We start from the raw sequence: 18,133 nt of genomic DNA on the forward strand, positions 1-18,133 counted from the left end.
TTCACACCTCGTGTCCAGTCCTTCAGGAAGTCTCAGAGACTTTACCTTTAAAATACATCTTGAATCAGGCTGTCCACCTACCTGTGCTGCTGCTGCACGAGTCTAAAGCATCTCTCACCTGGATGACCTTTGCCGCTCCCGCCCTGACTCCCTGCCTGCCTGCCTGCCTGCAGCCCGTTCTAAACCTAGGAGGTAGAGTAATCTTTTAACTCATGAGTCAGATAACTGTCATTACTCTGCTCAGAACCTGGAAATGACTTCCCATGGCCCTCAGGGTGAAGACCAGAATGCCAGTACTGGTGTTCAAGTTCCCACGCTCTATATCCTCACCATCCCTCCCTCCCCTGTGGCCACCCTCGCTGCTTTGCCATTCCTCATCCCTGCCAGGCACCCTCCTACCCTGTGGCCTTTGCACGCGCTCTTTCTGCTGCTGATTACGGGCCCGCTCTTCTGTCACATTCCCTCTAGCTCCTCCCCAACTGTAATAACGAGGTCAAGGTCAGAGGCGGTTGTCTGTTTGGATTTAGCATCATGGAGATTATCTATGGTGAAGGGCAGAGATACAGAGCCTTTTATGGAAGTGTGTAGCCTTCTTGGTCTATGATTAACTAGAAGGAAACTGCAGTTGATTTTTCAGACACTTGTGGCTGCGCAGAGGTGTATGTAGTGCATTTAGGATTTCGCCGAGGAGCATGTTTTTCCATGGGACAGTATGTTGAAATCAGGCTGGCTGTGATGGGTTCCCCAAGTCACCCTCTGCGAGGTTTGTAATTCTCAATTCAGTTCAGGTTGCAGGCATTCTTGTTGTTAAAAGATCAATGCAAATAGTGTCTGAGGAATGTTTGGTGTAATTTATTGTATATGCCTTATTGTTTGATAATTTTGAGCCTTAATCATGCAGTGATATTTAAGATATTTAAACAAATGTTGCAGCTACATTATTTTTCGATTGACTTAGCCTTTGGATTTTCATTCTCTTTATTTTCACATTAACTTTGTAAAGATGTTGCTGTGGTTTGATGGACGGAACATAACACGGGGAGGTGCTAGGGGCAGGGTCATACTTTTCAGCAGGGCGGCTAGGAGGTCAGGCCTCTCTGAGAAGGTGACGTTTGAGGAAAGGCCTGGAAGGATAGAAGCAGGATGAAGCCCACAGGGTGCTTAAGGAAGGAGACAGTGACCAGTGTCACAGGCCAGCGAGCACCGTGCTGAGAACTAGAAGCCTCTTCCACTGGCACAGGGTCAGCATTGATATGTCTGTAGCATAGATTGATTTGCTGAGGCCAAAGGATTAGCAATAAAGGACCTGGGTCCGGTGCCTGTTGACCAAAAAGTGAAACAACAAGCACTAAAACTTAGAGAAATCACAGTTAGATTTATTTGGAGCCAAGTTTGAGGACTTACTTAAGCCTGAGAACGCAGACTCAGTGTAGACTGAGAATGGGTCCCAAAGTAAGTTATGTGAGTCGCAATATATATACATTTCATTCCCTTTCCTTTTCTGTTTTGTTTTGTTTGAGACAGAGTCTCACTCTGTTGCCCAGGCTGGAGTGCAATGGTGTGATCTCGACTCACTGCAACCTCTTGCCTCCTGAGTTCAAACGATTCTCCTGCCTCAGCCTCCCAAGTAGCTGGGACTATGCCACCACGCCTGGCTAATTTTTGTATTTTTAGTAGAGACAGGGTTTCACCATATTGGCCAGGCTGGTCTCGAACCCCTGGCCTCAAGTGATCTAGCCACCTTAGCATCCCAAAGTGCTGGGATTACAGATATGAGCCACTGTGCCCAGTCTCTCTTTTTTTTTTTTTTCTTTTAAAGATATGAGGTCTTGCTGTTGCCCTGTCACCCAGGCTGGAGTGCAGTGGTGCAATCATAGCCCTCTGCAGTCTCTCAACTCTTGGGCTCAAGTGATTCTCCCACCTCAGCCTCCCAAGTAGCTGAGACTACAGGCATGTACCACTATGCCCAGGGCATTTCCAATGTTTTTTAAACATATGGGGTCTTGCTATGTTGCCCAAGCTGGTCTTGAGCTCCTGGCCTCGGTGATCCTCCCACATCAGCCTCCCAAAGTGCTGGGATTACAGGCATGAGCCACCTTGCCTGGCCTTGTATTTTGTAACAGGGGAATACATGTGGCACAGAGGTGGGAGAAGCAGGCAGTGAAGCAGCAGTTTCAGTCCTGTGATTGTGATTGGCGCTCAGAGACGCTGTGCGTTAAGATAAGGTGAATATGCAGCTGAGTGGGTAGGAGAAAGGTTAGGCATCGTTAGAGTCTGGTGGAAGGTGACTGATTCCATCCCGTCTTTGTTCTGTATCTGATAAACAGATTTATGACCAATAACCGTCAGTGAAATATTTAACAAACTCCAGTAAGACAGGTAAGAGGCCAGCTTTAGTTTATAGGCCCCGCTTTCCTGACTCATGTGTCCAACTGCAGCCATTGTGAGCCAGTGTTCAAATTTTCATTTGAACTTTCTTTTTTCTGACATACTCAAGTGCTTGTTCTGAAGTTGATATGGAGACAGGGTGGCAGGAAGCATCCTTTGTGACTGGAACTCAAGTTGTGGCAGTGGCAGTGATAGAAGTCAGGCCACAGGGCTCCCTGGCCTTAGTCATGGGCAAGACGAGACCAGGCCACCATTCTCTTCCCTGCCCCACCCCAGTTACATTCCAAGCGCTTTAGAAGATTTATCAGTGATGCCCCAGAGTGGACTCAGGAGGATGGCATGTGTTAGCATACTGAGCACAGCTCTGTGGGCCTCTGCATGTGTGGGAGAAGCCTTAGCAAAAACTGCAAATGAGTGTTTCCCATCTGTCTCTTTCAGACGGCCCACCTGAGGATATCGACCCTAAGGACTCATATCTCATTACAAGAAGCATCATGGCCGAGCCAGACTACATAGAAGATGACAATCCTGAACTCATTAGGCCTCAGAAACTGATCAATCCTGTCAAAACCTCCCGGAACCATCAAGATCTTCACAGAGAACTTCTTATGAATCAAAAAAGGTAAAATGGTTTCTTGAGCATAGTTTTTTTTTTTTTTTTTAAGAAGACTTTTAAGATCATGATACCTAATTTTAATTCTATTTACAGAGGCTTCAAAGAGTCTTTGATTTCTTGCCCTTTGTTAAGGCTTTCTTATTCCTTCTCACATCCTAGAACCGGGTTATCCCTCCCATGAGGCAGATCCCCTGCAGGTGGCCATCACTGTGGTGGCCAGCAGTGCTTCCAGACTCCTGCAGTCACGGGTTCCCTTCTGAAATGGATGTGTATTTCCAAATTCGGATGGAAGAGGCTGGAGTAAGGATAGAAGAGAATGTCCTAAGTAGAAGAGAAATATGTTCTTAAATTTAAAATCTGAATTTTCTCCTTACACTGGGGGAGGTGTAGAAATCATGTAATTACCGCCTACTCCGGCATTTGTCAGTAGCGGGTAGAAGTCTCTAGAACCATATTAGACTTAATAGATAGGACACTCATGTTTTTGTTTGTTTTTTGAGTAGCATTTTAAATGATTATTATCATAGTCTTTATTATTAATTATTTTGGAGGACAGGAAAACATTTACCTTCTGTCTACTTTGCAAACTCCATCTGTGCCGTAAATCATTTTGGATGTTGGGTTGCTGTACTCTGCTTTTTAAGTAATTTGGGCAGGACAGGAGACTAGGAGAACTGAGGATGAAAGGCTACTTTTTCAATTTAAGAACTAGGAAGCTTCATTTAGGATTATTTTCAGATCTCGCAGGACTATAGATGGCTCATTTGCCCACTCTTTGCTAAGCCCTGGTGAAAGGTCTCCCATTGAACTGAAAGATACGCAGATCAAGTTTAGCATTAGGGTAATTTTTTACAGGGAGGCCTAGTTAAACAAATGTTTTAAAGAGGATCAAGGGGCATTTTTATGGCAATTCTCTTTCCTGAGTACACTCCAGCTAGAACTAATGACTCCTATCTATCCCAGGAATCATTTGTAAATACATTTCTCCCTCTAGAGTATGGGAATGTGGCTTACTCCTGTTTTATCCCCAGCATATTACTAGGAAGCTGTTGGATTAATGTATATTAAACTGAATGCAAATAAGTTTTTAGCTTCCATCTGCCTTTGTCACACAGTAGAAGAAAGAATATATGAATTTGGTATTATTATGGCCAAAGCAAAATGAGACTATCAAGTTCCTAAAATAGACCACAGAATTTAGAAGCCATCCTATCCTGCCTGGGAAATCATGTCTTCATTTTGGTGGAAAGATTGTCAGTTTAGTAGGCTCCGAAACAGAATAGCAGTTGTCACTCATAGATTTTCAGATTATCTTCACCTCTTTGGCCTCAGTTCCCTTATCTATAAAGTGTAAGGTAGGAGACTTAGCTGTTCTCTAAGAAACATTTTAGCTCAAACTTTTTCTTCTAGGAAAACCTATGAAAGGGCTCCAAGTCAGAATAAAGGTCAGAGTAAAACCACCATTTGCAGAATAAGTGTTCTCTAAATTATAGGCTATGAATTATTCTGCAAAAAATGTATTTAGTAGTTTGGGTCATATTGCTGTAAAACCTACAGATTTGTGCAGTTGAGTCTATTTCCACATTTTTTAGAGAAAGGGCTTCCATTCTGTCTGTCTTTGTCTGGCCTGTTCTTTCTTCTCCTTGTTTGCCCAGCTCAACTAATCTGAGACAATGCTGGATTTCCCTAAAGTACTATGGTGTAGAGAGGACGTGGGCTTTGAGGTCAGAGAGAAATGATATGAATCTTGGTTTTACCAGGACTTAACTTTACCTACCTTATGATCTTGGCCAAGGTATCCCCTCTTGAGATCTGTTTCTTCATCTATAAAGAGGGAGATAATAGTATCTTTCTTATCAAAATTCAAGTAGGCTGGGCACCATGGCTCATGCCTGTAATCCCACCACTTTGGGAAGCCAAGGCAGGTGGATCCCCTGAGGTCAGGAGTTCGAGACCAGTCTGGCCAACCTGGCGAAACCTTGTCTCTACTAAAAATACAAAAATTAGCCGGGCGTGGTGGCACACGCCTGTAATCCCAACTACTCGGGAGGCTGAGGCAGGAGAATTGCTTGAACATGGGAGGTGGAGGTTGCAGTGAGCTGAGATTGTGGCAATGCATTCCAGCCTGGGTGACAGAGCAAGACTCTGGCTCCAAAAAAAAAAAGAAAAACTTAAAGTAAATAATAGCTTGTATGAAAATGCTTAACATAATAAGTGATCACTTAGTCACATCTATCTTCCACTTCCTATGTGGCAACATCTGGAATTTCCTATTGCTTTTTCTCCCTTTTTTTGAAGGATTTTTGTCTGGTTGGAAATACAGTAAAAAAAAAGAAAAAGAAGGGCCGGGCGCGGTGGCTCATGCTTGTAATCCCAGCACTTTGGGAGGCCGAGGCGGGTGGATCACGAGGTCAGGAGATTGAGACCACGGTGAAACCCCGTCTCTACTAAAAATACAAAAAAAATTAGCCAGGCGTGGTGGCGGGCGCCTGTAGTCCCAGCTACTCGGAGAGGCTTAGGCAGGAGAATGGCGTGAACCCGGGAGGCGGAGCTTGCAGTGAGCCGAGATCGCGCTGCTGCACTCCAGCCTGGGCAACAGAGCGAGACTCCGTCTCAAAAAAAAAAAAAAAAAAAAAGAAAAGACAGATTTCAAAATCAAATGAATATATCTCATCTTATCTCTTAAGAGTTTTCAAGCTCATACCAAACTTGTTAGAAATACACTGGTTTTAGAGTGAGAATTTCTGAGTTTCTTTCCTTTCATTCATCTTTTATTTTGTATACTTTTTAGAGACTGGGGTTTTTATTTCTAAATTTTAGTGCCAAACTATAGGATACATCACATCAATACTATGTATGTTTGGTTAATGAATAACCAGTCTTGATTACTGCATGATATTGGAATAAAAATCCGTTTGCTTTTCTGCAGTTTATAACAAGTCTTCCTACATTTTGTCTCATCTGGTGCTCTTTCTAATAGCCCAGTGTATGCTATCTTCAGGTTACCCTCACTCACGTGAGTAATCTCAAGGTGACTGGTTTAAGGAATTATCTCAAGATTACATAATAGTTTTTTGAAATAGTGTTTAGAAATAAAAACAAGTTTATGTGAGACTTACACCTTTGCTACACATAGCTACAAATTTAGCTCAAAGCTCTATAGCAGTTCAGTTTTTCCAGTTACATTTCAGAGATTATGTGTTAAAGGCCAAGTCACTGCTTAAGAGAACGAGCACCCACAGACCTTCTAACTGCAAACCTATGCTCTTTCTAGAATATAATCCTGTTCCTCTATTTACCATCTCTGGAGCCCAGCTTAGTTTCAGGTTAAAAGTCTTGGAAGCCTCTAGGTCTGACGGTTAAAAGCCTGTGTCAGATTCTCACTTTCCATAGGTGTTTTCAGTAGTGTAAAAAGGCAGATTTCAAAATGATTTTTTTTTTTTTTTTTTTGGTTAAAAGATTACTATTGAAGCGATCTTTAAAAAAACAATTAAAAACGGCTGGGCACGGTGGCTCACGCCTGTAATCCGAGCACTTTGGGAGGCCGAGGTGGGTGGATCACGAGGTCAGGAGATCAAGACCATCCTGGCTAACGTGGTGAAACCCCATCTCTACTAAAAATATAAAAAATTAGCCAGGCGTGGTGGCGGGCGCCTGTAGTTCCAGCTACTCAGGAGGCTGAGGCAGGAGAATGACGTGAACCTGGGAGGTGGAGCTTGCAGTGAGCCAAAATGGCGCTACTGCACTCCAGCCTGGGTGACAGAGTGAGATTCCATCTCAAAAAAAAAAATTAAGAATATTTCTGATATTATTTAGAGAGAGAGAGAGAGAGATTCTGTGCTCTACAAAGATTACTTTTTGGAATAAATAGGTCAGTTACCTAAACATATCCCTAAAGTTGGTTCTTTGGCTTGTATATTTCGAAGTCAGTGGCCTCTCGTTCCTGGTTTTTAGCTGACATTCTTTTGGCATGCTTTACTAGATGAATAGTTCCTCAATAAATACTTGCTGCTATACAACATGGAAAAAGATAGGGGCAGTTCTAGAGATAAAGGATACAAGTATTTGTGTTTGAGTCCATGCAGGTAAAAATGACTAAACCAGAAACGTAAATGAGGCAGGCCAAACCAGAAGATTACAATATTGAAGAACAAAGGCTGAAATTCAGGCCCAGTGCGGTGACTCACGCCTATAATTCCAGCACTCTGGGAGGCCGAGGCAGGCGGATCACCTAAGGCCAGGAGTTTGAGAGCAGCCTGGCCAACATGGAGAAACCCTATCTCTACTGAAAATACAAAAAAATTAGCTGGGTGTGGTGGCACGCGCCTGTAATCTCAGCTACTTGGGAGGCTGAGGCAGGAGAGTAGCTTGGACCCAGGAAGCAGAGGTTGCAATGAGCCGAGGTCATGCCACTGCACTCCAGCATGGGCAATAGAGCGAGACTCTGTCCCCCCCTAAAAAAAGAACAAGGGCTGAAATTCAAATCAACTTTTCCCGGTAGCCTAAGAAAAATAATTAGGCCAGGAGATGTCTGGCTACATGGGTAGGCATTGTTCTGTAATGGTCTAAGCCCCAGACCTTTCGTCTGGCTGAATGCTCTCCCAGGTAATGAAATGACTTCACTTATTAATACATAGGTACACAGAGTTCAGGTAGATGTGGAATGAATGTGGACTTGCCCCGTCTGCCCTTGAATGTATTTAGTGGTTTATGTGAAATGTACCTTTCAAAGTTGTCTGTATGTTTTGTACTCTGGTGGTGGGAATATAAATCATTGCAGCCTTTTTGTAGGGCGCTTTGGCAGTACTCATCAAAATATGCAATGTGCAGATGCTTAGCCGGCAATTCCGCTTCTATGAATCTAGCCAACAGAAATACTTGTAGAAGCGTGCAGCTATAAATGTCCACAGAGGCTCAGAGCCTCATTGTTTTTAATAGCGAACAGTTGGAAACCAAATAGATGTCTGTCAGTAGGGATGTGGCAGAATTGTGGCATGTTTATATGGGTATAGAAAGTAGACCAAACTGTTAGTAACAGTTATCTCTGCATGCAGGAATAGGTAGAGGTTGATGGGTACAGGGTCTCTACTTTGCATAATTTTGGGGCCACTGTTCACATAGAACATTTGCAATGGAGTGATGCTCCTCGATTCATTTAATGGAGAAGGTTTGGATGTGCTTTTGCTTTTTATTTAACATATGGGCATATTACTTTTCTTTTTCTGCAAAGAGCACTTATTAATTTTATAGTTTTTTAAATTGGCTTTGCGCGCTTCAGTAGTCACAGGTAGCTACCTGACCGAGAAGCCGACTTGGGAATTACTGTCACTCTTGGGTGATACTGTCATAAAGGGGTTGAAAGTACTCGTTAGCTGTATATGTCAGAATTGATTAAAGAGAACCAACTATACTTATGCAAGGGATGGTATTGTAGTTAATTACGAAATTTGGAGAAACTCACTTCCGTCTGTTGACACTATCCCTGCTCCATTTAGACTTAGAGACTTATATGGGCAATGCTTGACTTTTTCCATTCAGCACAGAAAGTTAAGTTCCACTGTGATAAAATATTAACTAAATTTATATGACTTCTTGACTGCTGTAAGTAGAGAATATTTGTCATATAAGCACCATTTTCCTGAATTTTTTGTTACTACATATTTTATCTTACTGTCACTATTGTGTAAAATCTTTGAAAGGAAAATGAATACTGTGTAATAGTTAAACCCATTCATAGGTTGCAATAGAGTGTCAGCCAAATGTGTCATACATCAAATCTTCAGCAGCTTTTGCATAATCCAGGAGAATTTAACAATAGTTGAAGTTAATTTTGCCAGTGAAATGTAGGGAAAGAAAAATGTTTGAAATGTGAATTATTCAGATAGCTAAATTCTTAATCCTAAAATTTAAATCCCTTAATTCTGTCAGTAGTGTTATATCAAGACTTTTTAATAGTCATGAAACTGAGTAAGTCTTTATTCAGATTACTTAAAAACAGCTTTTCCTGTGGTTAACAACACCTTTATTTTGAACAGAGTACTCTTAAGCAGCTTATATTGTGCTGATTAAAGATTTAATCTGTCCATATTTTTTGCCCTGTTGTTCAGTCTTGATAACTATGAAATAAACCATAATTAAATCACAAAAGTCACCCGCCTCTTTTGTTTCCCTGGAAATTTGGCCAAATTTTTTTTAACGGAAAGTTCTGCTAATGAAAATTGGGAAATTGGAGACATACATTATTTTGACTGTGTCCTCTGTCATTAAAGATGGAATATACTAGCTGGGTGTGGTCACTTATGCCTGTAATCCCACCACTTTGGGAGGCCAAGGCAGGTAGATGGCTTGAGCTCAGGAGTTCGAGACCAGCCAGGCCAACATGGTGAAACCCCATCTCTACTAAAAATATAAAAAATTATCCAGGCGTGGTTGTGGGCACCTGTAATCCCAGCTCCTCGGGAGGCTGAGGGAGGAGAATCGCTTGAACCTGGGAAGAGGAGGTTGCAGTGACCCGAGATTGTGCCATTGCACTCCAGCCTGGGCAACAAGAGCAAAACTCTATCTCAAAAACGAAAAAAAAAAAAAAAAAAAAAAGAGCTGGGCGTGGTGGCATGTGCCTGTGGTCCCAGCTACTCAGGAGGCTGAGGTCGGAGGATCGCTGGAGCCCAGGAGGCAGAGGTTTCAGTGAGCTGAGATCATGCCGCTGCACTCCAGCCCGGGCAACAGAGAGACCCTGTCTTGGGGAAAAAAAAAAAAAAAAAGATGGAATATACTCATTTTTACTCTAAACAACAACTTTGAATTAAGTTTTTGTGATTTTTAAAAACATCTAGATAGGAGAGATGCCAGAATTTTTAGAAATTCTAGATGAAGGAGGAAGTATGCAATTACAGATGTGATTGTGTGGACTTGAAAGGGATCAAGGTGAGTGTGCTGTTGAATTTCTCTGGCCAGAGCACATACATTGGAAATTGTTATTTAACAGTTGCTCAGATGACTCCTAGTTGGTTAGTCACGGTAGTTGATAGGAGTCATTTAGAGAACAACCCTGTCCCTTGTCTACAGATTAGCAGTCACCAGCAGCCAGACCAGGAGGTGTGTGGGAGGTGCTCAGGCCCATCCCGGATTCCAGGACAGAGTCAGCAGTGCTTGTTGCCTGCACCTCAGAAAAGCATGAATTACTGTTCCGCCACGTGCCTGCATGCGTAGCATGAGTATGTGTGCGCTGTTACCTGCACCCTGTGCTGCCTGAAATTGATAGTGCTTTTCCTGTTTGGTGGTTTGTCCTATTTTTATTTTAAATTGTCTTGGTAAATTTTAACATCGAGTTCAGATAAGTTACGAGTTGGCGGAGACTAGCTAAGTGACTAAGGAAGACAAAAAGAAGAAATGTGGGCTGGATAATCCAGCATTCTGGAAAGCCATAGGGGAAATCCTAAGGAAATAGAAAAGGAAATCTTAAGCTGACAGTTAAACAGACAGAGCACTAGAGAAAATGCTAAGACATGTCTTTCCCTTGACTTCTCTCAAATATTTCAGATGGAGGGTGGCTAGTTCATGGCCTGTTTGGCTTGTTTCTCCCCATTTGGAGAGACGGCAGCCTAATTTATCTCTCAGAAATGTAGGACTTCCCTGAAGGCCGACTTGCTTTCATTGTAAATAATCAACTACACATCTGAAAGGGTTTCGGTGGAGGAGCACTGGACTGAGAATTAGGGGATTAAGATTCTGCATGGCCATATCCTTCAGTGACGATGTAACCTCAGATGTGCCTTTAGATGTACAAGAACCCCCTTTCAGATCTGAAAAATGAAGGGTAGGAAGGTTTCCAGGGCCATTTTACTGTCTAAGCTGGTCTTGAGGCTGCATTTAGTGCATAAGATCAGGGGCTAGAGGCCAGGTGCGGTGGCTCAGGCCTGTAATCCCAGCACTTTGGGATGCTGAGGTGAGTGGATCCCGAGGTCAGGAGTTTCAGACCAAACTGACCAACATGGTGAAACCCCATGTCTACTAAAAATACAAAAATTAGCTGGGCGTGGTGGTGCACGCCTGTAATCCCAGCTACTCCAGAGGCTGAGGCAGGAGAATTGCTTGAACCTGGGAGGCGGAGGTTGCATTGAGCCTAGATCGCATGCCACTGCACTCCAGCCTGGGTGACAGAGTATGAGACTCTGTCTCAGAAAAAAAAGAAAAAAATCAGGGCCTAGATTTTGGGAAGCCTCCCCTCCATGCAGAGCCCCCTCATTTCCTGACCATCTCCGTCTCCGTCATGGGCACCCATCACAGTCATCGTACACGCATCCCCACCCTCACTGCCCTCCTTTGCGTAGCCTAGTGTCTTGCACACGGCAGGTGACCAATACATTTTTATTGAATGAGCGGATTTGATGTACTATTTGGAGATCTCCTCTTGCCTTTCTTTCATGCTGGTGAATTTCTTAGATCACCATGTTGCCTGTTGTAGCCTAGTAGGTATCGTGCTAATTCTGTAGACCTCTTTTCCGTGGTTGATATTGTAAGTTAAATTTCTGTTCATAAAAAATGTAGCCATTAGATTAATGTTTTTTACTTTTGTTAATGCTCTTTTGCAGGGGTCTTGCGCCTCAGAACAAACCAGAATTGCAGAAGGTGATGGAAAAAAGAAAACGAGACCAAGTAATAAAGCAGAAGGAAGAAGAAGCACAGAAGAAGAAATCCGACTTGGAAATAGAGCTATTAAAACGGCAGCAGAAGTTGGAGCAGGTAAGGGGCATTGGCTGGAAGCTGTCTTTTTTTGTTTTTGTCTTGAAGAATGTTGGAGTGTTGTAGCGGGCAGGATTTAGCAGACATGCCAGTGTATACATTTATACTATGAAAGAAATACTGGAGACAGATGTCAGCAAATGGGGTCAAATACGTCCAAGGCAAGGAGAAGAATCCTACTGAGGACCTAAAAGAGATCCCAGAGGCAAAAGCAAAACAGGGACATGGCACTGAATTCACACAGGGGGCTGGAGTAATTTAATGACATTCACCTTCACGGAGACTCCAGAGCAACTGCGCATTGACCCCGGGATTTGTTTCCTTAGCCCTGTCTTTTCAATTCTTGTCGTCTCGTGGTCCTATTTGCAGTGACAGCCAAGTGGCTTCTGTTTCTGTGCACAATTACCCAGACTCTATCCATCCATTTTTTTAAAAGTGGGGGACCAGGAGAGAATTTCTTCTGTGGGGAAGTAAAGTTGTCAGGGACTTTGAAAAGAGAGAGGAGTATTGTGAAAGGCTGCTTGGTTTGTAAATAATTTTTCCTTTTCTGAATGTCATTTAGCTTGAACTTGAGAAGCAGAAATTGCAAGAAGAGCAAGAAAATGCCCCCGAGTTTGTGAAGGTGAAAGGCAATCTCAGGAGAACAGGCCAGGAAGTCGCCCAAGCCCAGGAGTCCTAGGCCGAGGCTGCACCAAGACCTCGTGTGTCTCCCCACAGAGCTGTCTGTGGGTACCTCTGCAATCTCAGGGCAAAAGCCCCTGGAGAATGTTCCAGCCAGCAGAGAATTTTGACTTGCAGTAGGATTTGGTTTGATGTTCCTACCATCTGGGTGGATGCCTTGCCTGTGACAGCTGCAGTTCCTATTCGCCAAATGGAGGGCAGTGCCCCGCACATAAGTTGGGACGACGGACCTGTGTTCAGAGACTTAACAGGACCAACAAGCAAAACAAGTGAGAACAGGAAAAAGGAAAAGAACACTGGAATCAATTCTTGAGAGTTGCACTACTTGGTTTTTCTTCCATTCCAAGTTTAGTGGGACCCAGAGCCTTTTTTCTTTTAAAAGCTAAAAAAAAAGTTTTATTTCCTCTTTTTGTTATCTGTTAGATAATTGAGATCACCTAGAAATGCGTTTAATCTGTTCACTCACTGTTTGTAAATTTTGAGGACCCAGAATTTTCTTGTTTAATTTATACTTTCACCCCTGTTGCAGTTAACACCAGAGAAGGAACGTGAATGTCGAGCACAGCCACTACCCTTGTTGGCACTAAATTTAGAAATAGGGTGAGAAGGTTTAAAAGCCCATCTTGATTTTATTTTCATTCCTTTTGGTTCTCTGTGTAATAATAGCAGGCTACATAGTGACATTCCATTTCCAAGAAGGTACATCCTGTCTGTTCATTAATTGCTTTGATTACTAGGAGGTTTTTTGTTCAGTTTTGTTTTTAAATGTCTTGCTGATCTAGTTCTTTTAGATGGAATAACCTTCCAGTCCTTTAGAGAGTGGAACTAGTCCATATAACCCAGCTTCAGTATCAAAAGTAGAAGCCGCCACATCTTTTCATTTCTCCAAGAGGAGTGTGGGGAAGGTTCCCATGACCGGCTGGGCAGTCAGGATCTCTCTAGGCATTCTAATGTGAAATAAGTATAGACTGCTCTCAAGGAGGCTTCATCAGAAGATGTATAGCATTTGAATGTCTAATGATAATGAATATCATTAGAATCTAAGCTTTGAAAATTTCTGATTAATGCTCATATATTTCTTTACTTTTTTTTTTCTTGTGAAGAAAGACTTTCACCACTGTCTGAGTGATGATGCTGTTGATAAGGATGATGTCAATGACTACTATATTGCATCTCTCAGGAACAGCTGATGGGAAGGGAGGGGCTGCTGAGTTCCCTTGTTCTAGCTAGCAGCACGCTCCTCAGAGAGGGTTATAGACAGCAGCCTCATTCTCATGCAAAATTAGTTTTAAGCTGCTGGTGTGGGCATCGGTACCTTTTGCCTGGGTGATACGGAGGAAGTTTTGAGGATTTAGTATGCCCTCCATAGAGACAATTCAGCCAGTCATTTCTGCATTGGAGAGACTTGTCATACTTTCTTTGAAGACTCATAGAAAGCTGGATCTAGAGCTTTTGAATCCGTAATTAGCATAGTAGAAATTAGCTTTCTATGGGAATGCTTTAGTGTTAGCAGTTGACAATTAGGCCCATATTCAATCTGAATGGGAACAAAAGTAAATGCAATGATAATATACTGCTAGTTAGAGAAACATGTTAGTTGATTATACCTGAAATGGATTATTTATCTCATCAGCAAGTATTATTTGAGTAAAATGAGAAACGCGTAAGAAAAATTGTTGCTCTGTAGTAATTTGGTTTCGAAGAATGGAATGGTAACTATTTTTTTCCATCGTTCTTTTGAGAGAAGAAAGTGTGACGACTGATGATCTTGAAAAGCCCATTTCTGATTGCACATTGACTAGAATTCGTTCTTTGTGTCTGTGGACCAGCGATGCTGTTTGTAAAATGAAGATTCGGGACTGGCTCATATCTTTTTATCTAACTAGATGTCAGATCTTGACATCTGTATTCTCGAAGCAATTCTGCCACTTGATTGTATTCACAAGGGTCCTGATAGGCTCTGTTAGAAGGACCAATTCTGTTCCTAGAGCTTAACTAGATTTCATTCTTCACTGAAAAAAAAAAAAAAGTTAATTAAGAAAGCACTTCTTTCCTAATCTCACTCAAATCTGCAGAATTATTTGTAATTAGTAATACAAAATCTGGCCAAAAGGAGACTTGTAAATAGCGTAAAGTGGTGTCTTATGCTAAACGGTGGAATGTATAGGCAGAGAAGCTCTTTGAAGTTGTCAGATGAGCTGGGCTCACAAGCCTGGTTCAAACAGGCTGTCAGTCTCCTCTCACCCCTTAATACTGTGCAGCCCAAACTCCTAGGACTCCTGAACATCTGAGCAGTTTTGTGCTTTGAGCCACTTTTTGACAAAAATGGCTCCATTTTTCCACAGCGTGGTTTTCTTAAAATAGTTTAATGTTTTATAGTCTCATAGTAGTAGTGTTGCTTTCTAAGCTATAACAGTCGACTTTATTCTTCTACTCTGAAAAATCTTGACTTGTTTGAGTGTATATAATATATATAAAGGGAGCCTTAATGGATTGGTTTTCATAATTTAATATTTTTTGTATTTGCTCTTGTATAATTGTTTTTAACGGAAAGTATTAAAGAATTGAGGGTGGAATTCTTAGAACCAAAGTTATTCTTAATAAAAATCACCACATGCTTGGACCATGCAACCATGTTTGTTTGATGTGTTTAAGGTGGGCATCTGGAGCAGAACGGGGCTGGGTTCAATTCAAAGGTGAGAGTTGCTTCCAGGGTCTCCCTTTTGATGACTGGTCCTCATTGACAACCTTGCCCCCAAATCACTTATGTCCTATTGCCTTGTGGCAGTCAAGCTGACAGCTGATCATATCAAACAGAGTCATCTCAGGTATTTATGGCACTGTAAATTACACATTGCAGTAGACCATATGGCCCTTTAGCAGCAGCCATCAGTCCTCAGCTCAAAGTATTCTGAATTTTAGATAACTTGGTAGGACAGTGGGAGACCTGTTTTGGGAAGGGCCATTGTTTAGTGCGTTTGACCCCGGTACATATGGCACGTCTGAAGTGTGATTACGAGGTTTTTTTTGCTTACTCAACTAAATTAATGTTATTCCTCAAAGAAGTTACTTTGGAAAGGTATACACCTGATTACATTATACTACTGGTTAAAATACTTTGGAGGTTCAAGTCTCTTTATAATTATGCCTTTATTTTTCAACTACAAGTTACTACTCAGTTTGATCACCCAACTTCTAGTGTCTTTGGACTCTTTTAAAATATATCTACTCAGGAGAGTAAAAATTTACTATCTCTAAGGTTATACCATGAACTCTAAAGCCAGTGCAGAAGATAGATTCCAAAAATCATTTGAGGAGTAGCTGCATCTTTGGAATAACTAGGCAGTTTGTCCTGGTGACTGTGTTGAGGCTGTTAATCCATTCAATTTGACTACTTCCCCAGTATCTCTCTCTCTCTCTCTCTGTCTCTCTCTCTCTCTCTCTCTCTCTCTCTCTCTGTGTGTGTGTGTGTGTTTTACAGTAGTAATAGATCTGAAAGAAGACAGGGCAATTAAAGTGTTTAGTAAGATTTAAAATACTATAGGACAGCTAAAAGAAGTTTTAAAATAATACTACCCAGCATACATTTCCTAGTATAATAAGAGATTAAGTATTTTACTTCCAGGGTCTTCGGATAAATAAATAAAATCTTTATGAGCTAGCCTAACAATCACTGTTTGTACTTCATTTTGTCTCATGAGAAAACATAGACTAATTATCAGTTGGGGATCCTTTGAATATCTTCCCACTTGCTCCTAGATTTTCTAGCAAGATGATAATTACCACTGGCTGTGGTGGCACAAAGTGCACTCACTCATTTATTGAAAGTGTGTTCATCACTACTGCAGTCCTGCTACCCCTAGAAACCCTCAAACTATGTGCATGTGTGTCTAAATGTAAATATGTATGTATACATTTGCATTGATGTTTATTTTTATATCTATGTTTATAGAATACCATGAGGTCGGGCCAGGTATGGTGGCTCACGCCTGTAATCCCAGCACTTTGGGAGGCCAACATGGGTGGATTGCTTGAGGTCAGGAGTTCAAGACCAACCTGACCAACATGGTAAAACCCCATCTCTACTAAAAATACAAAAATTAGCCAGGCGTGGTGGCACGTGCCTGTAATCCCAGCTACTTGGGAGGCTGAGACAGGAGAACAACTTGAACCTGGGAGGCGGAGGTTGCAGTGAGCCAAGATGGCGCCACTGCACTCCAGTTTGGGTGATGGAGCGAGACTCCGTCCCAAGAAAAGAAAAAAAGGAATATCATGAAGTCATACTGATACCTCCAATCCCAACCTAGTGGTATGTTCTTTTCCCCCTTTCCAAATTTGTCACTCCCTCCTCCGACAGTGACAACCCTGGATTCCACTGCCTCCACTCTTATTTTCTCAATCCCCTGACCTTCCTCAGCTGCTTTCACTTCCCAGGCACTGCCTAGTGGCTTTTTGACTGAATTAGGAAGGAAGGGAGAAAGAAAACAAACAGCAATTTTTCTTGAGCATTGAAACATGTATTGCTAATTAAATTAATTAAATCACCTCAAACAGCCTCAAGTGCAGCTATAGATTGAGTATACCTGATTGTTTGAAACCTTGTAAACTCCTTAAACAATATATCAACTATACTTGAACACGATGGTTAGCACATTTTAAAAATAACTTACATATACCCATTTAAAAAATCAAGCTTTATGTCCATTATTACTGTTTTTGAGATAAGAGTCTCTGTTACCCAGGCTGGAGTGCAATGGTGTGATCACAGCTCACTGCAGCCTTGACTGCCTGGGTCAAGTGCTCCTCTCGCCTCAGCCTTCTAAGTAGCTGGAACTACAGGTGCACACCACCATGCCCGCTAATTATTTTTTTGTAGAGACAAGGTCTCACTATGTTGCCCAGACTGGTCTGGAACTCCTGGCCTCCTACCTTGGCCTCCCAAAGTGCTAGGATTACAGGCATGAGCCACCATGCCTGGCCGTTTGTCCATTAGTTTTATACTTTTAAGAACACTTTCCTACTACTATGACCATATTTACTTTCATATTCTCCTAGATATTCAGTTATACTCTCCTTTCTGGGCTTGCGGTAAGACTAAAGGGAAGAAACGCCCCCTCAGGTTAACTGAAGGAGCAAGATCTGGGTTCTTGACTGATTCTTAGGACGGCGGGCCTGGCAGCAAAGTCCAAGCTGCTGCAGTCATGGGCCATAGGCCCTGGACGAAGTCCTGTGTTATAATTAATTCTTCCTTGCTTTGTCATGGAATTTTGAATATCTTGCCATTTCTTCTTTCATTCTGGAAACTTGCTGTCCTTCCCAGAAATGGATGCCTTCATTCTGCATGGTCAGCCTGACCTCCTCATTGTCTTGCCTTTATGATCTGTTGATCTTGTCCATTAGTGTAACTGAAAACTTACATATGCCTATGAATATCTCATAAAACTAGGATCATTTTGAGATTTTGTCTAGTAAGAACCATCAAGTCTGTGTGGTGAATGCTTGTCCCTGGGATATTTGGCTATTTATTATCTTTGGACATAACTGCTGGATCCTCTTTTATTTGTGATCATATATGATCAAGTGGACTCCTTTATTTGTATTTATTATATGTGACCACTGATGACGATTTTATTTTATTTTTTTGAGAGAGAGTCTCAGAATTCTGTCACCCAGGCTGGAGTGCAGTCACGCGATCTTCGCTCACTG

At 42.0% G+C, this 18,133-nt stretch overlaps 1 protein-coding gene across 13 annotated transcripts in view; it reads left to right on the forward strand.

Moving 5' to 3' along the window:
* The window catches only part of FAM107B (family with sequence similarity 107 member B), a 255,320-nt gene extending 240,262 nt beyond the window's left edge, over positions 1–15,058 (forward strand). For 12 of the 13 annotated variants that reach the window (XM_055296535.2, XM_055296538.2, XM_063610089.1 and 9 more), the window contains 3 exons: positions 2,827–3,010; positions 11,596–11,746; positions 12,309–15,058. In XM_055296535.2, coding sequence (XP_055152510.2) covers positions 2,827–3,010; positions 11,596–11,746; positions 12,309–12,425 — 452 coding nt within the window. In that variant the 3' untranslated portion in view covers positions 12,426–15,058. Of the gene's footprint in view, positions 1–443; positions 764–2,826; positions 3,011–11,595; positions 11,747–12,308 lie in introns of those variants that run through there. The other variant, XM_055296536.2, reaches the window with a different exon arrangement.
* Positions 15,059–18,133: the final 3,075 nt, after the last annotated feature.

This window comes from Symphalangus syndactylus, chromosome 10 (assembly GCF_028878055.3).
Source record: "Symphalangus syndactylus isolate Jambi chromosome 10, NHGRI_mSymSyn1-v2.1_pri, whole genome shotgun sequence".
Classification (NCBI taxonomy): Eukaryota; Metazoa; Chordata; class Mammalia; order Primates; family Hylobatidae; genus Symphalangus; species Symphalangus syndactylus.